The sequence below is a fragment of the Drosophila pseudoobscura genome, chromosome 4, assembly GCF_009870125.1.
Source record: "Drosophila pseudoobscura strain MV-25-SWS-2005 chromosome 4, UCI_Dpse_MV25, whole genome shotgun sequence".
NCBI lineage: Eukaryota > Metazoa > Arthropoda > Insecta > Diptera > Drosophilidae > Drosophila > Drosophila pseudoobscura.
The window spans coordinates 24,370,652-24,394,733 of record NC_046681.1 but is presented as its reverse complement, the minus strand read 5'-3'; the positions used below and the strand labels follow the sequence as shown (position 1 = coordinate 24,394,733).

Genomic DNA, 24,082 nt, shown 5'->3' with positions numbered 1-24,082 from the left:
CAATAATTATATTAGGGTTTCCATTGCTGTCGATTACAGCAGATAATTTTTTAACCAAATATGAATGCATTCTTATTTCAGCAATACATTTATATTTATATGATTTTTTGATTTATTAATGAATGCACAAATTCAGTGGATTCAGCCCTCCTCACGCCCAACCGACCGAGGGGCGCTGCCGCATTACGCATACATGCAGGAATGATAGATGTAAGACTAACATTCGAGGAAAGGGATTACAAACAGTCCTTTGTATTGGAAATAGTGCTCAAAATACGACTTCTGGTTATTATAAACTGATGCTCGGTATAGCAGCCAGCTTTTATAGTTTCATGGCAGACAGCTTTAGGTGCCTCACAGAGTTTGCATCTTTAAGAGTTTAACAGTTTATAAAAGCTGGCTACTAGTGCCACTACGTCTAATAACAAGCAGGTTCTATAGTTCCATAGCAGCGAGCACCATCATTATGAATCCTTCATGGGATTTGAGATTCAACAATCAGTCCAATCCTTTCGAGAGTACAAACGTGCCCCTCCTTCGAATATGTATGTCCCCGTGCCATTAGATTGAACATTGTCAAAAGTCAATTAGCGGGTGGTTTCCTTTGGCGGACATCTGTGTTAATCGAAAAAGTTCTCATTTACTCCCTCGACCTCGACCTCGAAGGGAATCTCCTCTTTGCACATGGGGGGGGGCTAACCCTCTCGCATATAGGGGGGCTAGCGCTCTGAAGAAAATTCAATTTCCCAACTTTTGTCTAAAGAACAATGAACTAATGTACCATCGGATAAGGAGTTTACTTGTGTGTCTTAGGCGTTGCCACTAACCATACAGTGTATAGAAAATATACGATATATGTATACGACGTATACGATAACCAAAAGTACAAGGATAGAAGCCAGAACGAAGTGACAGCAAATAATAATGAATGTAAAAAGTAAGATCTTTGACTTATGATTGTATTTTTGGTATGTTTTATTAGATCCATGCTTTGTTATCAATTCGCAATAAAAAAAAGCTGATCTGTTACATAAACTGTGCTAAGGAAGAGCCTATTTCGCCTATATTTGTTTATGAAAATTTCCAAGCAGGCATACAATCCCTTAGCCCATCATAGGCGGCCGAGCATCCTCCTTCAGGTGAGAAATCATTAAAAGTGAGTTTTTGTGAAGGAAATCATAACGTTGTGAGACAGCAAACGGGAAACAGTATCGAAAAAGTGCTCAGGACTAAGCAAAGCCACTGCTAACAGCGCAAAAATTCAACTGAGGGAAGAGGACTACAGAGGACAACAGTATTTGACAGAATGGCGCCCACAAAGGCAACCAGATCCAGCCGGGCCACCGAAACCAGTCAGGCCGCTATGAGCGTGGCCATCAAGAAGGAAAAGGTCAAACTCTCTGCCCTGGGCAACAACTGCAATCTTAGCAATGCCAAGATCATGGCGCTGCATCAGGACAAAGAGAACTGCCACGGGGTTTTGGACGAAGGCAAACGCTCGAAGGCAACGATCAATAAGAAGACCGTTTTGGGGGAGATCCCCAATGGCGACATGGGCCAGATTCCATGCAGATCCCAGGATCAAGCCCAAGCCCAAGGAGTGGCCATCAAGCCGTTGCGTCGCATTTCCAACAAGACTACGGATAGCCTTTACCCGTCTGCCTTGGAGGACGTCTCCACCTGCGGCGCCTCTTTGCGTCCCACCGCCGTTGCCTGGGCGCCGGTGGTGCCTCGGCGACGCGTCCCGCGAGGTGTGGTCGACTTTGACCAGAAGAACTGGGACGACCCGTTGCAGGTCTCGCACTACTCCATGGAGATCTTCAACTATCTGAAGACACGCGAGCCGGCGTTCGCCATCGGGGACTACATGCCGCGACAGATCCACCTGACCACGGACATGCGGGCCGTGCTGGTCGACTGGATGGTCGAGTTGCAAGAGAACTTCAGGCTCTACCACGAGACCCTGTACTTGGCTGTGAAGATCGTGGACCTCTACTTGTGCCGCGCAGTCATCAAGAAGGAGAATCTGCAGCTACTGGGGATCACAGCCTACTTCATTGCCAGCAAGTACGACGAGTGCCTGCCCCTCCGGATCTGGGAGTTGCTGTACATTTGCGACGGGGCCTACAGCCGCGACGAGCTGGTCAAGATGGAGCTCGAAACGCTGCGCCTCATCCAGTACGACCTGGGCATTCCCCTGTCCTACAGCTTCCTGCGCCGCTACGCCCGTTGTGCCCAGGTCCAGAGGCGCACTCTGACCCTGGCTCGCTACATCCTGGAGCTGTCGCTGATGGACTACGCCACAATTGGGTTCAGGGACTCGCAGATGGCATCGGCCGCCCTCTACATGGCCCTGCGCATGCGCGCCGGCGCCTCACACCTGGATCAACAGACCTGGACCCCGACTCTGGTCCACTACACGGGCTTCCAGCTGGCGGAATTCGCCGAGATCGTGCCCGTCTTGAATGCCGGACTCCATCGCAGGCCGCAGGACACCATCAAGATAATACGCAACAAGTATTCGGACAAGATATTCCACGAGGTGGCCAAGGTGCCTCTGCTCACCAACCAGGAGCTGTTCCAGAACAACCTGGCCCCAAAACAAAAAAGCAGAACCCACCTCTGAAGAGGACACACACAATGTCCCCTGCCCCCTTCCTGTCCCTGGCATATTCCCACACAAGTTTATATATTTTTGTGATCTATTTTTATGTTACTATTTATTTTTGATTTATTATTATTATTGTGACTTTTGCATTAGTATTACATAAATATTATGTTCAGTTTATTAAGCCCGGTATTTGTGTTCAGTTTCGATGGGTGTCACGCCCAGAAGAAAGCGTTTCCAACCCCATAAAGATTAGCCAAGTCGATACATCTTTGTCTGTCTTTCAGGCTGTCTGTTTTGAAGGTACGAGGAGGTACCATATCTGGCAGATTGCCGAATCTGGGTCAAATCGATGTACTATTATAACAAGAATGAGGATACCAATTTTCTGTAGCTACTTTTCCCCTGCCACACGCGGACTCTTTCTCTCTCTTTTTCTCACACACTTCCTCGTGCAGTGTGCGCCCCAGAAGAGGAGCGGGAATTTGTGTTGCTGTGAGATTAAGGAAAGAGACAGGTGTGCAAAAATTTAAAGAATATATAGATAATTTGTTCTAAAGTTCGTAATGATGAAAATATGATAAACAGTGGTAATTCCTCTACTTCTCTATATGTTTTATCCAGCTCTCATAACAAGACGAGCCAAATGTAGAGAAATCGTGGAGAGATCGCTCCGTCCTTGCATTAAACAAAGAAAGCAATACGTTCCATAAGAGAGACAGAGAAAGAAGGAGAGAATCTCTACTGCAAAACGCCACAAATATTTTATTCTAGCATTTAACAAACTTATTTCGCAAGTGTTTTGCAACAACAAAAACATAAAGAATAATAGACGGCGATTCCCTTCTTTCCAGCAATTCAGTGAAATTTATGGGACAGTTTTATTTAATTCCTGACTTTCTGATGAAATAAACCAAAATTAATATCTCCAAAGAAAGGTACTGGTGCATAAATATTTTGGCCATTAAATGCAACAGCAAGCCAAGTATCCGCATGTCCTGTCAAATGAAAACTGCTCCTGGCATATACTCGTATGCCACATCATTTACAGTTCAGAAGGCCTGGGAGAAGGGTTGTCAATCCCAGGGTCGGCCTTATTTGGATGTGCGCAAATATTAAAGCACCGGCTGAAACGGCTGGAAACATGATTCCATGTCTGGGGCAGCATGCCAACCAGACTCCGGCAGGGTACAGAGAGAAGGAAGGACTCCCTTCCGTCAGGAGTTAAAATTAAAATTTAATTTCAATTAGCTTATGTTGCAGCTCAAATGGAATCAAATTTTGAGCCAGAATTGAAATTGAACTAGGACCTGAACATAAAACGCACTCAGACATAGAACTGACGTCTGACGGAGTGTCCTTGTACATATGTATGTATGTACATTAGAGCACGCATACAGTGCGTTTCAGTATAGTCAGTTTAAGAGTGGAGTTGATAGATGGATTACTTTCACTAGCACGTCGCTAACATTCGAGAAGGGCAGAGGTTATATTCCGCTTTCAGGCGTGATTTACACCAGAAGTTGTATCGAAACTTTTGGGATGTACACGAAACAACGAACAACAGAACGAAATCTGAGGGATTATTATTAATTACTTGTAGTCAGGCCTTTATTTCCGGTTGCCTAACAACTCCGGTTCGCACTGTACGCCCTTGGAGCGACTACCGTGCGGAATGTTGTATTCAGTTACAAATTACCTTATCAATGAACCAGTGCGGGTCTCGCGAGTCAATTTGGAATACATACCTGAGACAGGCACAAAAGAATTGGAATGTAATGCGTAATGGGACATGTGATGCCGTTCACTGGGCCAAAACAAATCAATTAGCTGTCATCGAGTACTTGGATGGATACTTGTGTAATTGAACAAACGCAATTAGGGAGCATACGCGACCGTCCTGACGTGAGAGTACTGGCGGTAATCGGATCTCTGAGCTGTGAAAATTAGCCCACTCATATGTAAATTCCTTCTAAAATGCTTCTCAGAAAATCCTATTAACCCACTCATTGCAGAAGACTCTCGAAATTAGCATAAAAAGCATTGGGATGACCCTGAACCTGAACTTGAAAAATGCATGTGGGAACCGGGTCAAATTTGCTCCCGCTCATTGCGGCCGAGTTAGCAGAAAGCTCTGACCATGACAATGCAAATGGGAAATGGGGTCACTGCTCAAGAGGTGAGGCACTAGAGGGACAAGAGAGAATTAGATCAGCCGTACTGTGAATGCCTCACCCTTTCACGAACTTTACTTGGAACTTGGACTCATTCCTTTTCGATTCTCTTCTTTACTGCATCCCACTCCTACTCCCGAGTAATGGGAGTGGGAAAGGGACAAAACTTGGCGAATTTTCTAGCACGCACACACAAACACATATGTACATAGCTGGAACTCACGTGATCAAACGAAAAAATGGCGACATCACGGAATAATAACACATTTCAGATTTTGGCCCTTTTAAAATATGAAATTATGCTAAAATAATATGTTTATCTGTACTAACATAACACATTTTAAATATATATCACACATTGCCGTCCCTTTCTTCGTCAAGCTGCGTTTTTGTTGCCATTTTTAATCTTTCTGATCTGATTTTCTTGCAGTAAAACACTTTTTTGTATATAATCAGTGCATCACTATGCTAAACTTCACTTTGCACATCTGCGCTATATTTTACCCGTTGGATTTTTCACTATTTTCCATATTTTTGGCGAATTGAAACGCGTAGCTGACCTACGAACACGCGCTTTGACCGGGCGAAAAAATTAGAATGAGAGCGGTGCAAGTGCGTTCATTCTATGCTCTCCTTCTACTCTTCCTAATTACTCTCTCTTCTCTCCCACGCTCTCTCGAGTACTTTTGCTTATGCTTAACTCTACTCCTTGTCTTCATCTTCTTTTACTTCAAAGCTGTCTTTAAATCAATTAATTTAGGACCAGGATCCTTAAGAGATATGAAATAATTTATTTATATTAGATAATTTCAGCATGCGCTTCACCGCGCATTGTAGCGTAACCCTCTCGCCAGTCACTGCATCTCACTCCCACTCCCACACTCTTTTGATCTCTCTTTTCAGTAGCAGCGGAAGAAGACAAGGAGCATGATGAAATTATACAAGTAGTTAAAGTGTGCGTGAGAGAGAGAGAGCAATAAGGCAGAGTAGAAGGAGAGCATAGAATGAACGCATTTGCACCGCTCTCATTCTAATTTTTTCGCCCGGTCAAAGCGCGTGTTCGTAGGTCAGCTCCGCGTTTCAATCCCTGAAAATTCGGAAAATAGTGAAAAATCCAACGAATCAAATGTCGCGCGGGTGTGTAGTGAAGCGCAGTGTAGTGATGCAGAAATTTGATACAAAAACAGTGTTTCAGTGTTTGATCAAGGGCGGAAAAGAGGCAAAATGGCGTCAAAAATGCTGCTTGATGAAGGAAAAGTGCGGCAATGGATACACATGTAGAAAAACATATGTATTATTTTTGCATACTTTATTTTCGTTCATGTTTCAAAATCTAAAATAAGTAATTGTTTCATTGTCTCGCCATTTTTTCGTTTGATCACGTGAGTTCCAGCTGTGTGTGTGTGTGTAGGTGTGCGTGCTTGAAAATTCGTCAAGTTTTGTCCCTTTCCCACTCCCATTACTCGGGAGTAGTAGTGGGATGCAAAGGAGAAGAGAATCGAAAATGAAGTGCTCTCGTTCCAAGCGAAGTTCATGAAAGGGTGAGGCATTCCCAATGCTGCTGATCTGACTCTCTCTTGTCCCTCTAGTGCCTCACCTCATATTAATAAATTATTGACTGAAATTTGTGCTCTTATTGGAAATCATTTGGTGCGTTTCGTTTGCGGTTTCTGTGCGGTTTTGTCGTATCTTCATATCACGTAGTACCATGACTCTCTTCATCAGAATCGTCCGAATCGGAGCAAGTAAGCGAGAAGAGAGATGACAGAAACAATGTTGTTCATTAACATTTTTACTTTTATTTTCTTTGTAGGGTGGGGAACGCATCCTTCTGGGTGTAACGCACATCCATTTCCCCCATCGAGTATCGTGTATAAAAATAGCCCAGAACAATAAGTGAATTAATCTGAATGGCAAATTTCTTACGTTTCATAAATAAACGCTCGAATGGAATGCAAGGCAGCTGGCAACTCAAAATATGTTTACCTGCTCCAAAAATTAGAGCGTAATTGGGGCTTACTTCCTTACAAATAGCACAGTGAAAAGAAAAAAGTTTGTTTTTCTTTCCCTTCAAAAGCTGGTAATTAAGGGGATGTAAAAAACAAAATACTTACAAGAAGAAACAGTTTTCTAGGAAACATAAGATGCGTAAGTTTAACTTGCTTTTTCGCTGTTTTGTAGATGAATGAATCTGTAATCCAGCACATATTACTTCCCACAAATACCTAAGTATTTCCTCCATACACAAAAAAGGTCGTCAGATTATCTCCATAATTGACGACTAGACTGCCTGAAGATGCCATTTGATTGCAGGTGGAAATGTGATTCGCAATTTGCAGACAGAATGAGTTGGATAAACATCAGACAGGAAGGCAAGACAGACAGGAAATAAGTAATGTGCTCAACAGGCCAGAAGCCATCCGACCGAGCGACCGACCGACCGACCGACCGACCGACCGACCGACCGGTTGTGACATAAATCCCACGCCTACGCCTAGGCCTACGGCGTACACAAATCAGCATTGGGTCACAGTAAATTTAAAAACGGAAATTTTCGACCCATGAGGGAACGAAAACAAACAAACGAAAGTCCTTCACATGGTGACCATTCACGCAACACGAGCAGGACGACCGGGCCTCCCCTGATCCCAGGACTCTATGGTTTTTGTCATTCATAGACCACTTAATACTGGCGCGACCCCTCCGAGCCCTCGGCAGTCGGCCGTCGAAAGCCGGAACCGAATCGAGTACGAGGCGGGACACGAAGTGCGTAGGCTATAAAAAGCCATCCGTCTCGGAACAGGCAGCCACAGTCTCCGCCAGACTACGGCCGTGATGCAGTGCCGTGCCGCACATAAACGGAACGGATTGCCATCACCTGTTGGGATTGAGCATATATTTTAATATCTGTGGACTCTGGTGTCGGTTGTTTATAGATGCACTCCCAGGCTCTAGTCCGTACCATGTGATAGTATTCCTTGGTGACGTAGTGCGTCAATCAGTGTCGTCGTCCCCGTCCGAGTGCGTGACGATATCAGTTTCGTGAAAAATAAAACTTTATTGCGTCCGTTAAGAATGCCTGCCACTGCCACAGCCACAGCCAGAGCCAGAGCCGCATTCTGTTGCAATCTCGCGTTGCCAGCTGCCATGCTCGTCCTGCTGCTGCTGGGCTCTCAGAGGAGCTCCCTGGCGGGCAGAGGAACGGCAGCAGCATCCTCGACACGCCGTCTCTCTGACACGATAAATATTGGATTCCTAGCGGAATACTCCCAGATGAGGGTAAGTAAATGGCATATCCCTAAGCTCCTCTCCTGATTTACGTTGATTTGTTTGCATAGAAAATTTTTTAAAATATAATATCACCGAAATTATCGAAATTCTGTCGCCCATCCCGCCACATAATTGTAAATTGTAAATTGTGTAACTAATTGTGTATGTGCATGCATAATGTATGAGAGGACTGCTGAACATTTACAATTCTAATGCGAATCCGTCGTTGGGCCACAAGGCAACGCATCCTGTCCGCAAAATATCATCAAATTCATGGCTTCGATATTGGGCGACACCAAAATGACTCCAACCCATCATCCAGCGCGTGTCCTGCCTTGAGACTTTTGACGGGCATACGCTGTCCATAATTCTGCACGCACCCACAGTGCGTTTCATAAGCATAAGGCAGTTTAAAGTGGTGACAGGGTGACAGCATATGTCGGCTAATAGTTTTGGAATGACAAATTTCCAAGTTCTTGATCGTTAAACTCGATTTAAGATTCGTTTCGAATACAATTCTTCAAGAACAGGTGTTCTCTTTCCAAGATTTCGAAGACTCGAAAGTGTTTTATTCAGAGTGAAGTTTTCCTTTGGAAGTTGTCTTCTCTTCCTTCCGCCTTTCTGGATATCATATTCGTATAGTTCTGAAACGCAGTGTAACACCACCTCACGGTCATTAAATTGAAATTTTTGCACAAATTATATTTAAACAGTATCATAGCCTGGGGAAATATTGACAGTCGTGAACCCCGCCTTCAGGGTATGTGGACTTCGATGTAATGAAGTGGCACCTTTCCCAAGGATTCCTTCTTTGTTTCTTTGTTTTGCTTTCAATTTACTAGCCGTGCACGTGAAGCACACGAGAGCTAAGGATAAGGATTATGCAGCTCCAATCGATTGACCAGTAATCCCCATCAGTACGCACTACTTCCCAAAGCTTTCTTCCGATTGGAATCCGATTTAATTGGCACCAGCATGAATGTCCCTAGACCTAGCATATATGTAAATTTTAAGCCCGAATTCGGGGCAAATAAAAGGCACAAAGGCAAATCCATCAAGTGTCAGTTGTGCTCCATAAATTGGCCAGCAAAGCCAGCAGCTTGGCCGTGTTCAGTTGGGCTTAATATAAATGGGAAATAAATGTTTCGTACATCTCACACAGAGGGGTAAGCTGTCACACGATGAGAGATTGTGTGGATCAAAAATATGGTGATGATGGGCATGAAAACACAATCTAATCATCTTCTATAATCCCAGGGATTTGTGGCCATGTGTACAGATTTTTTGATGGAAAACTTTGGGAGGTATTCAGTTTTTAATCATTTGGTGGGGGCAATCCTAGATTTCTCAGAGCGTAATGTGCTATGTGCTCCCTGGAGAAAACCACGTGAATAAATCAAATTGATTGACATAGAGTAGAGCAGGCTAGACTGGTAATTTAAGTAAATATTATCTCGCCCAGTTTTATTGTTCCCCTTTGTACCATCCGACGATGGTTTTTATAGCCCTTCAGGGCATTCAAACCACACCAGACAAAAAAGAAGAAAGGAAATATTAATTAATTTCATTCATAAAGGGGAGATATGATAGTGGGTTTTTCTTTGGGGAAGTTCGGAGAATAGGAGACTAGCGAATGGAATTTATTTCAAGGAGTAAAATGTACTTTGAGTGCAATTGAAGTGTGTAACATGTGTTAAAGTATCCCAATAAATCTGGTAGTCCAGCTTGCAATTCCGGGAAACCAGCTATAAAGCGGGGAAATTGCTCATAAAAGCCACACCAACGCCTTGCCACAGCTCGTTAAAAGGACAGAAGCCATCAAAAGGACACAATCTCCTTTCGTTTAAATGTAATCAATCGTGGCTTTAATTGACTTCTCATGGAAAAAGAACACATCAGCTGTATCAACAATATCTGTACAAATATATTTTACTGAAAATCAATAAGGAGTACAAAAGTGCGATGCTCCGACCGGAAGCGGCAGAGCTACAAATATTCCCAGAAATCATTTGCTATAAAATTAAAAACCAATTCTGTTTCCAGTTAAGTTTCACTTCAAAGGAAATATTTAAGCTTAGTGCCTATTCCCCCCTCCCCTCCAGAGCCTGGGGCCAGCAGCGTTTAAACGACAACAGAAAGTTGCAAACTGAATAATTGATTTGGCCATCAGCTATTTGGCTCTGGAATTTGAATAATTTTTCCTCCGAACATTCTCAAAGATTATTGAAATCAAATGAACGCTAAATCGGCTTTTGGAACACCACCTACCAGCACACTAATGTGTTTGATTTCTAGAGAAGTGGACACATTTCCTTGGAACTGATTGGCGGATCAGGAGGACGGAGGAGGCTTTGTCGGCGGACACCACAAGCCGGGAACTATAGCGACAAATTCCCTTCGTTTTTGGCCGGTTCTCCGTTCTGCTGGTCGGAAAATTGCTTCAATTTATTTTAAGCCAGCAAAGAGCTATTATGCTAAGGGCCTTCTTTTTATGGAATTTTTTCCATGCGTTCCACAGTAGGTAACACGAAACAGTGGGGTGAAACTGAACTCTATCGAGCACCCCCAATAAACGAGTACCCCCATCGAATGATTGTTATGGAAATTGCCCCTGGAAGACAGTCTCTTCTTTATTTTGCAACTGGCTTCGAGTACTGGGCCCACTGTGCCGGGTTACTATGGCATTAAAACACATGCTGTAGCTAGTTAATTGCCAGGTCATCTGTCATCTTGCCACCTTTCACCAGGATGTTGCTTATTTCCGTAAAAGGCGCGCCACTTTTCACCGCTTGTTAAACATTAAGGACGTCAGAAAAAAGGAAAACCCCTACGTGAAGCAGAATATGAGAGCATGATTAATTAATTTCATTCTTTTGATATGAAAATATGCACTCCATTCAAACAATGCTGTTCCCTTGGTAGAAAAATAATGCTAGATGAAGAATATTAAGTGTTCTCTAGGTATTGTGCTTGCTGGCAATCAAAGTGGGTCTCGACATTCCGAAAATTAAGTTCATTCAGGGCCTGCACTCATTTGAAAAGAATTAAAGTCTGCCTTGAGTCCCTGGCGTCCTTGGGGTGCAATCTTTTCACCACTTGTTAAACAGGAAACACTTGTTAAAAAAGGAAAAACTCTACTTGCAGCAGAGTATGAGCGAGAGCATGATTAATTAAGTACAATCTTTTGAATTGCAAATATGCCTTCATTCAAAGGCTACAAAATGCAATTAAAGCCAAGGATTCAAGCAATTTCGTTCTCTCGGTAAAAGTAACTTCTTATATTTTCTGGAACATCTTTCATTTATTCCATTATTTCCAATGAATAAGAATTTTCTTATCGTAGTTACGAGTATGCATATGAAACAGGTGTGGTGGTAAATACCATTTTTCATTCAAGTAAATTAAATGTCCCTCAGAGGGACCACCAAAAGGGCACTATGGCCCTTAGTTATCTGGATGGAGGTATATAAACCATCGCGAGAGTGCTTATGAGGTCTCAAAGTCCTCAAGAATCGAGGTATTGGTATTGTTTTGGAAAGGCTTCCTCTTGGAGGCATCTTCTAGCAATAGCAGCTCCGGGCGCCCAGGTATCTTCTCCTTGACCCTGAGAGAGCCGGGCTGTTACAGATAATATGCTCCAGGGTTTCAATGGCTCCTGGTTCATCACATGTCCTCTAGCCGTCTCGTTTGGTCTTTCCTAGCTTCGCTGCCTGCGCCGCACCCCCACAGTGACCTGTAAGCAGTGACCCCTAACAATCTGCATTCCCTCCATGGTAGGTGCCGTAACTACAGACTGAGCTTTCCATTGCATTCTTTGCACATAGTTTTCAAGGTTCTGGTGTGGGTGTAAACCGGGCTGATGCTCTAAACCGCTTTTAGGGGCGACAGAGGCAGAACGTCCGCTGGCTGCCCTCGATGTCTTGGCGGCTGGCAGCCCAGTAGATCCGCACAGACTTTGTCGTGCTTGGGGGTGTCTTGTGCCTTCCTGCTCGCCAAGACACTTCTGGAACTGACCGCAGACGACTGCTTGGCTGTCAACGCATAGATTGACCACATCATGGGCTCTTCTTGATGGCGAAAACATCCGCCTGGAATATGCTGCATCGGAAGGGTAACCTTATATCAGGGTCTGTACAGTATAGACCCGCTAAAACACCTCACAGTCATGGGGTCCCATAAACCAGGTAGTTTTCATATCGACGTCAGTTTGGGGGATTCATGAAGTCAGTAAAAGGGGATCACAACGGATTTTCACAATGCATTTATGCGCTGTCCTGCCCTTCCATATCCAGGGGGTCGACTCCGAGTATGGTTTCGAGTGCTTTTTTGGGGCTCATGTATGCAGAGCAGAGCCTGTGACTGAGGTTTCACCAGAAGCTTAGTGTACGTCTTTTTTTCGTTAGCTTGCCAGTGCAGAGCACACAGAGACTCCAACACCTCGGTGGAGAGGTAGATCCATTGCATTAGAGCAGGTGACAGGCCCCCTCTGCTGCTGAGCATCTACTTGGAGGTCCCATGAAACAGCCACAACTTGCATACACATCCATCCGCCTGGCCAAGACTTTCATCTATCTTCTGTCAAGAAGGAAGCAAATGCATAGATTACTTATAAATTGCAACTGTCAGCCGAAAAGGCTATCACTTTATTGCATTTTGGTACAGCAGAAGTGTGTCCTGGGAGATTACTTCCTGTGGGCTGTGGGCTAAGACTCGATTGCATCTCCTCATTATCCTGTTCGTTTGCTGCTCCCAGAATGTCCAAATGATTGCATTCGGCTTTGAGCCTGAGCCTCGGAGCACAAATTGCAATTTTCCGTAAGCCATGGGCCAGACGAAAACGCAACGACATTTGGCCCAAACTAGGAAATATTGTTTTAGGCCGAAACCGGGGCCACACGTGGCGCAATGGGTGGCTGCTTTTTGGGGCCTATGGCGGTTCGAATAATTGCTTGGCGGACAGCCTTTGGCAAAGGCCTCAAAACTCCACAAATTTTCTCTTTAAAGCCACTACCATTGCATTTCTTTGAAGAATTTTTAAGCCGAATTGGGCAAAGTTTTAATTGGGAATTAAATAATTAATTTTGTAAGGGACACACTCAAAAATGTTTTCACATGCAAAAGCCAGAATTTGCAACAAATTTAATGCCGTAATTGCTCACCAAGAGCATCGTCGAGGCGCCACCACATCTCACGTCCCTCATCCGATGTCAAGTGCACAAGGGAAGGGGACAGACCACAGCCTGCCACCGAGACTGGCCTAGCCGGCTGCTTATTTAAAGCCCCGCTATAAGTGGATTAAAATTTGAATTAAAACAAGTACGAAAGGCGGCAGTAGATGCGTACTCGTGTGCCCTATAGCGAGCCACCTTTAAAAAGGGCAAAACCGTATGGAAGGATGGATGTTTGCTGTTACAGGGAAGCTGGAAACTATACCCAATCTTATACCCGAATCTACTATACGAGGGACTAGGGACTAGCTTTTTTCCAGTACAGTACAGGGTATACTGTATGTTCGGGTATGTTTTTGGTATCCCTCTACCTTTTCCCGAGTCCCTTTTTTTCTCTTGTTATTTTAATAGCGTTCTGCGAATGGATTTGACGAGGGAGGGGCTCTGCCCCTCCACACTTCAACCTTGACGAATATTTATAATTTCCAGTAAATACTCGTAATTCGAAAAGGGCCGTTTAGCCACCAGATGGTTGTATTTTATGGCATTATAAAAGGCTGATTTATGGAATAATCAAAACTGACAGAGTAGATTTTTTAAAGAGCAGGCTTGATTTCCACCGCTGTGACCTATGGCCCTCAGGGCAAGCCTCTACTGAAGCCTCTCCGCCTTGAAGGTTCGACGCTCGATTAGAGCAAAACCCCTTTGGTTAATCCCTTGAGCTCCCAATCTTTAGGCCTTCTCAAGTGTACACCGTAATGGAACCACTGGAAGATGGACTTTCTTAAAGGACATTGCAACTTCTTGGACAAAAGCAAAGGTTAAATCTCTGATTACTCCCCACACAAAGCCTTCTGAAATTTGAATGTTTCAGTTCTCCCTAAAACACCTTTAGCTCAGGCCTTAGGTCCAGCAGGCCCTCTGAGATGGCGGAACCAAGACACTGCTCCATTTGGGCAGAACTTTGATATTCGAGATCAAAAGTACTTCCTGGCTTTTTGCCCCCCCTTCGAGCATCGGCGGCGTACTGTGACAGACAGACAGCCTCCCATCCCTTTAGCCGGAAACGGACGAGACGGGGCCCAACTCCAAAACTTTGCGGGCTGTCAAATGCCACAATTGTAATAATTTTGTTTACACATAACCTACGTACAATTGAAACGTGTATCAGTCCCTAATTAAAGGCACGGTTGGCTGGCAACAGCCCAGCATTTAATTATAATTAAATTAGCAACTCCGGGCTTACTATTAATTTAATGTGGTTTTAGGTGGGATTTGGTTTTGGCTTCCGTTCAAAGGACATGCGGCTGGCTAATTGTTTCATAATACAAATGGTTTCTAATGAACTACTGATGCAAGGCCCTACTGCCATGGATCTATGAGGCACGAGACGTGGACTCCTCTATAGAAAAACACCCCTGTACGAGAACGGGGGGGCATAACCCTGATCAAGGACTCTCTACCATTTGTGTTATACTGTCTGATCGTTCAAAATAATAGTTTTTTATAGTTACACCTCTTGGTTCCAAATTATCTTTTGTGACTCTGTACAAAATGGCCAAGTTTTTGCCATATCCGGTGTGTGTGTTCCTGATGCTCCAGCTGACGGCCCTCGTGTCGATGGTGGACGTGGAGTACAAGGTGGTGAAGATACGTAGAGGCCGCAAGCCGCAAGCGCAGATGTTCTGGAGCTTTGATGCCCACGAGCTGCTCTTCAGTCCACTGTATTCTCTGGCCGCCATGAGCCTGTTTTACTACGGCTATGGTCTGGTGTATCTGCGCCATGAGGGCCCCTACAAGAACCTTCTGCTATGCCTGTGCAACGCCAGCGTGGACATGTGGCGGAAATTCTGGCCGGTAATGCTACTGCCGTGGCTCATGACGGTGCTGCCCGGCGTACTGCCGTATCCCAATCGCCTGTGGCACTGTCTGGCCATGGATACCTCGAGGATGGACTTTTGCTTCATCCATGTGGTGGCGTGCATTAGCTTTTGGATCGTGTCGATGATGGTGGTTTTTCTGACCTTCAGCTTTACCGTGTTGTCAAATCTCTGCCTGCACCGATCAACGCGAATCGATAGGTACGTGTCGCCCGAGCTACGCGCCTACATACGGGGCATAAACGAGTCGTACGGCTTTCAATTGATTACCATCCATCCGTAAGCAATGGCCCTGAGATCTCCAACCATAACCCACGTAATTCTAAACCACATATCATTAAAGATCGATAAGTTACATCAGTTTATGGTCGTTCTATCATGTAGCGCAGTAATACTTTTGACGAGACAGCCAGGACTAGCTGTGTAGATCCCGTCAAGACGATCCTCTAAGCCGCCTCGACCGATGCAGCAATCAGATATGGCGATCCTGCTTCACATATACTACCTAATGTACAATAGTATACCAATTAAATACTAAACCCAAACTGAATCTTTCCTGGGTAGAACTTTCCCTGTTTCAGGCTATATTTTATTGCGGGGGGGAGGGGGTGCTTCGCCGATGAAGCCAAGCGGAATATTTTGGTCGGTTGTTTGCCTTTCCCACCGCCCCACTAGCCGACAAAATAGGAATAAATTAAGACACAAAACCCTGTACCGCCCTGCCCTGCCCTGCGGATGCTGCCGGTTCGTCTGGCTCTTCCCTGGCTACTGCTTTAATGTGATTCAATTTCCCTCAGGTGACTCTTGGCGGACTGCCGCTGGCCGTGGAAGACGTTAACAAGAACCCACATCTCCTGCCGGGCAAGAAGTTGGCCTTCAAGCCCGTGGACATTGGCAAACAGAGTACCTATCGGATCAAGCCTTTAAGGTGAGTCGTAACCACAGCCCAACAGTGGGCCATATGCAGATATTGTACTTTTTTTTGATTGAATTTTCCAGGGCAATGACCCAAATGCGGGAGACTGGCATCACAGCCTTCATTGGGCCCGACGAGAGCTGTACGACCGAGGCCCTGCTGGCCTCCGCCTGGAATACCCCGATGCTGTCATTTGTGAGCCTCTCTTCTCTCCCTTCATGGTATTTTCTGTACACCATCTCCCTTCTATCCTATGTAGAAATGCTCTGACTCAATTGTCTCCAACAAAAGCACATTTCCCACCTTTGCACGAACTCTGGCCCCAGCCTCGAAGGTAATGCCTCTCAAAGACCTCAAGCAACTCCTTAAACACATCTCATGCCTTCCCATAAAGGTCTCCAAGAGTGTGATAAGTCTGCTGAGCGCCTTCCACTGGCAAAAGTTTGCCATCGTAGTGAGCTCCAAGCCCATTTGGGGCTCAGATGTGGCACGGGCCATACAGGTGAGTGAGATATGCTATTCTGTGGCTACATCCTCCATTGACTTGGTGCTCTGTCGTATCAGGAACTGGCAGAGGCCAGGAACTTCACCATCAGCCACTTCAAGTATATATCAGACTATATCCCAATCACGAAAACCCTGTCGCAGATTGATAAAATCATAGAAGAGACCTACACGACGACACGCAGTAAGTTTTTGCCTCCCACAAAACTTTGGGTCTAATCCCACGACACTCTATAACATCCCTCAGTCTACGTGTTTATCGGCGAGCATATAGCGATGGTGGACTTTGTGCGAGGTCTCCAGAACCGACGGCTGCTCGAGAGCGGCGACTACATCGTGGTGTCCGTGGACGACGAGATCTACGACTCGAACCGACGGGTGAACATTATGGAACGTAGTAAGTGGTTGGTTCGATCCAGGCGGTCCCGGCTAGAGTTCTAATGCATGGCACCATCTATTCCAGATTATTTAGATCCTTATATTAGAAAAGAAAAGAGCAAATCACTGGACAAAATCTCATTTCGTTCAGTTATAAAAATAAGCATGACATATCCACAAAACCCCCATATTCGGTAATTTATCTGAATCTTAGTTATCTAACTGTGCGTATTTCTGTTGCCTCTTTCAAAACAATCATTATACGATATATTTAAAGGATCGATTTGAGTTTGCCTATCAACAAATGTAGTTTGAGTTCGTTGAGCATGTTTTCAATTAACTATTGGAAGATATCAATTAAGGCTATACTTTTGGCAGAGATATAGTGCCTTTTAGGGATCCTTTTCTTATTCCAATTATTTTTGAAAAATTTCTAAAACAACTTTCGATGCTAGAGTTCCATTTCCAGTAATTCTTTTGCATGGCTTTTCAATATTTTATGCATAATTCCGAAACCCATTTTTGTCCGTCTATTCTTCCGTGTTTCATTGTGTTTCCAGCGATATTTGCTCGAAAATAAAAGAATATGCGCGCAAGACTCCATTCCTGGTGCCATATCATCAGCGTGTGTTCGACAACATATCGGTGGGTAGTACCTCAAATACTATATCCCATCAGATCTCTACTTTCACCCTTATTCTACCCAATCTAGGTCCCCATTTATGGCCTGCATCTGTACGATAGTGTTATGATATATGTACGCGCCATTTCGGAGGTCCTTAAGCTCGGCGGAGATATATACGATGGAAACTTAGTAATGAGTCATATATTCAATAGATCTTACCATTCAATACAGGGATTTGATGTAAGTATTCGAGAGTGTTTTTAATCTAAAACAAGTAAAGCGGGAATAAACTTTTGTTTGAGACAAATCTGAATATATTTTCCAGCAATATTCATAAAATTAAATATGCAATATCCCCTCGACTGTGCATATGAATAATTTCATTTTAAATACGAACAAAGTCTGCGTAAAAGCCAACAGTTCAGGTGCAAATGACCCAGTTAATCGGCTGGACTGTCAACCAGTCCACAGTTGATTTGTCAACTGTCGACCGATGCTAATGTGCTTTCAGCTGAGTCGTAGATATGCCTTCTGGGCGGCAGTCTCTGCTGGAATGTAGCTATTGCGGGGCTCATCTATCTCCTACTTCAGGTTGAACCCAATGCTGCTGATGGGAGAGACAGAGAGTATAGGACAGGACAGAGTTTACGGATGCCAAATCAGCGGGGGGTATCTCTCATCTATCAGAAAAGTAACAGTAGAAGAGCCTCATATTGGTCTCCTCTGATCTTAAAGTTGGATTAGAGGCATCTAAGACCTGCCACATATACGAGTATGCCTAACAAACCTCCACTTCTCATCCTTTCCTTAGGTCTACATAGATGCCAATGGCGATGCGGAGGGCAATTACACGGTTATAACATTGCAGAACGATTTGAGCAGCGGATCCTCGGGCGGATCCCTGGCCAAGATGTCCATGCAGCCAGTGGGATTCTTTGCCTATAACAAGCATTCCATGATACCCGTGAGAACCAGCTGAAAAGAACACTATTAGTGGTGCTAAATAATTCCCCAATTCTTAGGAGTTCCGTTACATAAAGAACGACAGAACCATACAGTGGCTCAATGGTCGGCCACCACTGGCGGAGCCCGTCTGCGGCTTCCACGGGGAGCTGTGTCCGCGCAAGAAGCCCGATTGGCGGTACCTGGCCACGGGTCCATTGTGTGCCCTAGTCGTGGTCGTGGCCATCGCTCTACTAATCAAGCAAGAACCCATCTTTCCATTAGTATGTATCTCCACTTAAGTGTTTATATGCCTTCGCAGACATTATCGCTATGAACAGACCCTGGCTGGACTCTTGTGGAAGGTGGACATGAAGGAGGTGACGGTCATCAATCTGGGTGAATACAACAATCCCAGCAACAAGAACATAGTGAGTGAATCCTCATTAAAGCACTCTATTCAATGCCTCTCTTTATCGACCATCTGTTTGAAATTCTTGCAGTTTCAAATCTGTCGTCAAAGTATCCTTGTGGTTGGGGAGCCGAACAAGAGGTCCTTTACAAATATTGGTAGGAATTTAGTATCATATTAAGGTCCATATTTGATTATATTATCGTATGATGCAGCTCTTTTTCGGGGGAATATTGTGGCCATGAAGAAGATTCACAAGAAGAACGTGGACATCACGCGATCGATACGAAAGGAATTGAAACTAATGCGTGAAGTAGGTCCGAATCAGTAGCAATCGACGCCCATAACCCCCGTCTCAATTCAAGGTACGGCACGAGAACATCATCAATTTCATTGGCGCCTCCACGGACCATGGATCCGTAATCCTATTTACCACGTACTGTGCCCGAGGCAGCCTGGAGGATGTGCTGGCCAACGAGGACCTGCATCTGGACCACATGTTCGTGTCGTCGCTGGTCTCGGACATTTTGAAGGGCATGATTTACCTGCACGACTCGGAGATCATATCGCATGGCAACCTGCGGTCCAGCAACTGCCTCATCGACTCCCGCTGGGTGTGCCAGATATCGGACTTTGGCCTGCAGGAGCTCAAGGCGGGTCAGGAGGAGCCGAACAAGTAAGGACTTACTGGTTGACTTTCCACCGGGACGAAAGCACTCCATCTTTGGTCTTGTGACGTTCGCAGAAGTGAGCTGGAATTGAAACGTGCCCTGTGCATGGCGCCGGAGCTTTTGAGGGATGCCTATCGACCGGGCCGTGGCTCGCAGAAGGGGGATGTCTACTCCTTCGGTATACTCCTTTACGAAATGATTGGCCGCAAGGGTCCCTGGGGCGACGCGGCCTACTCGAAGGAGGGTGAGCCCAGAGATCCCTGGATTTAATTCAATAAATAACCAAAATATCTACATATCTTTTTCCAAAGAGATAATTAAGTTTGTCAAATGCCCGGAACTGCTGCAGCACGGCGTATTCCGTCCGGCTCTGACGCACACCCACTTGGACATACCCGACTACATCCGGCAGTGCCTCTGCCAGTGCTGGGACGAGGATCCAGAGGTCCGCCCGGACATTCGGCTGGTGCGCATGCACTTGAAGGAGTTGCAGGCTGGTTTGTATGTACCCAAAATGTGACCTATAATTTCACAAGGAAACTGTGTAGATGTGAATATGCGAGGAAGGGGATATCCATCTGTGGGCTTTTGTGGGAAGAGTTTTTTTGGTACCTGTTTTCCAGGTTACTTCAACGAACGGACAGACGTCTAGGGTTACTTTAAATCTACTACTCATCAAACCCATTCAATCCATTTACAGAAAACCCAACATATTCGATAACATGCTCTCGATAATGGAGAAGTATGCCTACAATCTGGAGGGCCTCGTACAGGAGCGAACCAATTTGCTTTACGAAGAGAAAAAGAAAACGGATATGCTCCTCTACCAGATGCTGCCCAAGTAAGATTTTCTGACACCAACCCATCGAGGAGTTTGCTTCACTTAAATCTCCCTTCCTTTGGCAGAACTGTTGCCGAGCTACTGAAGCGAGGGGATCCCGTCGAAGCAGAATGTTTTGATTGCGTGACCATCCTGTTTAGCGACATTGTGGGATTCACGGAACTCTGCACCACCAGCACACCCTTTGAGGTGGTGGAGATGTTGAATGATTTGTACACCTGCTGCGATACCATTATATCCAACTATGATGTTTATAAGGTGCGGTTATAGAGGAGCTTAAAGATTCATTCAAAAACGTTGATCCCATCCAGGTTGAGACGATTGGGGATGCCTATATGGTGGTGTCCGGATTGCCGTTGCAGAATGGAAACCGACACGCTGGGGAGATAGCCTCCTTGGCCCTGCACTTGCTGGAGACGGTGGCAAATCTCAAGATCCGCCACAAGCCCACAGAAACTGTACAGTTTCGCATCGGAATACACTCGGGCCCGTGTGCGGCAGGTGTCGTGGGACAGAAGGTATGTGAAGACCACAAAACATTAGATGCATGATTGAAACATCAAACCCTATTAGATGCCCAGATACTGCCTCTTTGGGGACACTGTGAACACAGCCTCGCGCATGGAGAGCACCGGAGAGTCTATGAAAATCCACATCTCAGAGGTCACGTACCAGCTCCTGCAGTCAATTGGCAGCTATGTCTGCATCGAACGGGGTCTGACCAGCATAAAGGTAAGCTCAGAGTGTGCAGAGTGTACAGGGTGTTAGAAGTTTCTGTTGATTATACAATCCAACTGTAATCGTAGGGCAAGGGTGACATGCGAACCTATTGGCTCACGAATCGCCTACAGCCCGAGCTGACGCCGGACCTCATCAGCACCGTGGACACTGTGGATGCCTACTGTTCAATGAGCCGGACCAGCATGGATCACACAGTGCTGCAGTATCGCAGCCCCACGGCCCTGCCGGTCAACATCAGAACTGGTGCCTGCAACTGTGCCACGAAATGCTTGTACAGTCGTCGCTCCGATGACAATGTGACCAACTCCCACGAGACACCAGAGTTCCCAAAGATGACCGAACCGACGCCGATGAACTGCAGTCATCTGTGCGTGTGTCGCCTGAACAGCAGTCAACTCTTTAACAATCGAAGTCCGCGATCGGCGCCAAGCATTACCTTTAGACTATAAGACGTCCATATCTTTGACAGAGGAGCTTCAGATGGGATCTACATCGATCTAGAACTATTTCCTGACGTCCATCAATGTTTATGTGTTTGTGATTCAATTATATACATATACGTAATTACATATTATTAGTACGTATATATTCTGTGCTTTTATTTGGCACAAGAACTATTTCTGAGCTTTGCCAAGTGTAAAATTATCCTTTAGGGCCTGCCAGCATTCATAGTAAGCGGCATCCAGCTTCTGGCATGTGTCCTCTCCCCATTTGGTGACGGCCAGACTCAGCGAGGACTCAAACATAAAGGCCTTAAAGGGATAAAGGATAGAGGACATCAATATCCTACATATTTTAAAGTTATTCAGACCCAACACAAACCTGTGTTCCCTCAGCGATACGTTCCGGCACAAGTTTCGCATTTGAGGCGCCGTCAAAGCACTTTACATCCGGACCATGTGGGGTCATAATCGAGTGGAGAGTGGCTCCACCAGCAGCAAAGCCATCCTCCTTGGCCTCATATTTACCCAAAATCAAACCCATAAACTCGCTCATGCAGTTTCCTATCGAAAAAGTACAACATTAATTATAGAATATCTATTTTTTTGGTCAATCTCTACGTACGGTGATAGTAGGGCGGTCGGAACGTGTGCTCCTGAACGGACCACCTGGGTGGGAAGATGACAAAGTCGGCAATGGCGGTTCCAGCCCTCAGACTTGGACACGTGAGGACTGTGAAGATGCTGGGATCGCAGTGGTCGAAGCTCACCGAATTGATGACCATGAACTTGGATAGATCGTATTTGTAGGGAACATAGTTTCCATGCCAGGCCACCACATCGAAGACACTGTGATTCTGCTGGGCAACAAAGAGACTGCCCTGGAATTTGGATATAACCTGGAAGTCTTCAGATGCTTATTAGATTGACTGCTCGAGGTTAATGGGAATGTAGTCACCTTCGATGGGTTGATCATTGAACCAAGCCACTGGCGTTTCAAAGTCCCTGGGATTGGCCAGACCATTGGCACCGATGGGCCCCAGGTCTGGCAAAACGAAATGACCATCGTACACCTCCAGTATATAGCCTCTGAAAACCAATTTACCAATTAAAGATATGCCAATCCCCAGCCATTTCCTTACCTGGAGGGACCGTTCACACTGACAGCGAATCGAATGCCCTGAGGGATCACGCAAATCTCGTTGGGTGCCACTTTCATGCGACCCATCTCGGTGGTTATATCCAAAATTCCCTGCTGAGGCACTGGAATGAAGAATAGGGTATCATAAAATTATAGTATCCAACGGAAAAAAACTCCCTCTTACCGATCAAAAAATCACCATCGCTGTTGTAGAAAGCCGAGTTATCCATGGACTCGTTGCACGAGTATATGTGGATCGCCAGTCCATGTCGAGCCCTTGGATCGCCAGCACCACAGACCGTATGCAGACCCTCTACAAAGGTAATCTTCCTGCCCTGCTGAGGCGGCAAATCGAAGGGTTTCCAGCGAAGCTAAGTAGCGAAAGGGATTGCTGCACATTTCTATGATAAACACCAATGAATATTCACCTGATTTGGGTTTGGTGGCTGCTCATCCCAGTTTTGCTTGAAATAGGTCGCCCCTTTGAACGGCTGGAATGGCTGATGCACTGCCGAAGGCAGTTTTCTGTAGAGCCAGGTCCTTACGTTTTCGGTTCTAGGCGCTGTGAAGGCGCTTCCTGAGAGTTGCTCTGCATAAAGTTTGTAAGGACAAACCTGAGGCGAGTTCTGACCCAACGGCAGGGAGTTGGGATACCGCTCATCCTCGGAGGAAAAGTGCGAGCCAAAACCCGACAGGTACTAAATTGAAAAGATGATAGCTCTATAAATGTTGTGCCGGAGATTTGTACGCTCTCCCAATCGGAAACTTGTTTATTTCGAAGAAACCGGAGAGTATGAGTGTGAGGTGTGTCACAGGTAGAGGGCGCGTGCCATATCTGTCGGTTTATTTAGCTAAATTAAGCATTATGTGATCGTTATCCATATTTAAAGAACTAAAGTCTTTAATCAAATCGTAGATTGAAGAAAGGACCTAAAATCAACAGGCCGCTTGGCAAAGCGATTCCAGAGTGTTAGAACTCAAAAATCAGATAAACTAATACGAATCTAATGATATGATAATATTGTTTCTATAAGCTGGTAGCACTGTACGAGTATTATACTCATTTTCTCATATATCCATTGATCAAGAAACACAGACTGTACACTATTAAACTGTTGTTGGGTTCTAAAAATATAACTCGCAAGCAGAGCACAGCTTTCTTTTCTGGCCAAATTCAACGGATTAAGATTCACGAATCACGAAATGTTTGAGCAAACGTTTACCTTATACTGCGACATATCCTCAAGCGGTCAAAAGTATCAACTGAACTTCGTCGATCAGCAGAGACTTGTATTTATACACGATCGGTCTAGTCAGGCCACTTGTTTACCAGTTACTAGATGGCAAGTGTTTTGAATACCTGCTGGAGAA

The 24,082-nt window shown here is 45.2% G+C and overlaps 4 protein-coding genes across 6 annotated transcripts; 3 read left to right on the top strand and 1 right to left on the bottom strand.

Moving 5' to 3' along the window:
• Window positions 1–1,116: 1,116 nt before the first annotated feature.
• On the top strand, window positions 1,117–2,792 carry LOC6903030 (G2/mitotic-specific cyclin-B3-like). Its single transcript, XM_002132718.3, has one exon. The coding sequence runs from the start codon at window positions 1,307–1,309 to the stop codon at window positions 2,624–2,626; it is 1,320 nt and encodes a 439-aa protein (XP_002132754.2). The 5' UTR covers window positions 1,117–1,306; the 3' UTR covers window positions 2,627–2,792.
• Window positions 2,793–7,561: 4,769 nt separating this feature from the next.
• Window positions 7,562–21,714, top strand: Gyc32E (Guanylyl cyclase at 32E). Its single transcript, XM_002132715.3, has 23 exons — window positions 7,562–8,061; window positions 15,898–16,028; window positions 16,100–16,211; window positions 16,276–16,350; window positions 16,411–16,518; window positions 16,581–16,704; window positions 16,768–16,917; window positions 16,984–17,092; window positions 17,459–17,543; window positions 17,611–17,763; window positions 18,335–18,487; window positions 18,546–18,727; window positions 18,788–18,896; window positions 18,969–19,035; window positions 19,093–19,190; window positions 19,243–19,553; window positions 19,623–19,792; window positions 19,860–20,049; window positions 20,249–20,389; window positions 20,455–20,647; window positions 20,701–20,907; window positions 20,963–21,121; window positions 21,196–21,714. Exons 1-23 carry the CDS (start codon window positions 7,858–7,860, stop codon window positions 21,577–21,579), a joined length of 3,615 nt encoding a protein of 1,204 aa, XP_002132751.3. The 5' UTR covers window positions 7,562–7,857; the 3' UTR covers window positions 21,580–21,714.
• LOC6903028 (uncharacterized) lies at window positions 14,686–15,654 on the top strand. 3 transcript variants are annotated; one of them, XM_002132716.3, is made up of 2 exons: window positions 14,686–15,379; window positions 15,444–15,654. In XM_002132716.3, exons 1-2 carry the CDS (start codon window positions 14,775–14,777, stop codon window positions 15,490–15,492), a joined length of 654 nt encoding a protein of 217 aa, XP_002132752.3. In that variant the 5' UTR covers window positions 14,686–14,774; the 3' UTR covers window positions 15,493–15,654. The 3 variants fall into 3 exon arrangements, with proteins under 3 accessions (XP_002132752.3, XP_033236024.1, XP_015036197.2); XM_033380133.1 differs by having other exon boundaries at window positions 14,686–15,416; window positions 15,490–15,654; XM_015180711.2 differs by having other exon boundaries at window positions 14,686–15,416; window positions 15,485–15,654.
• Window positions 21,651–24,043, bottom strand: hgo (homogentisate 1,2-dioxygenase). Its single transcript, XM_001356759.4, has 8 exons — window positions 23,935–24,043; window positions 23,140–23,409; window positions 22,896–23,082; window positions 22,713–22,833; window positions 22,529–22,659; window positions 22,196–22,477; window positions 21,953–22,134; window positions 21,651–21,882 (listed from the first exon to the last, which is right to left on the bottom strand). The coding sequence occupies exons 1-8, from the start codon at window positions 23,947–23,949 to the stop codon at window positions 21,745–21,747; spliced, it is 1,326 nt and encodes a 441-aa protein (XP_001356795.3). The 5' UTR covers window positions 23,950–24,043; the 3' UTR covers window positions 21,651–21,744.
• Window positions 24,044–24,082: the final 39 nt, after the last annotated feature.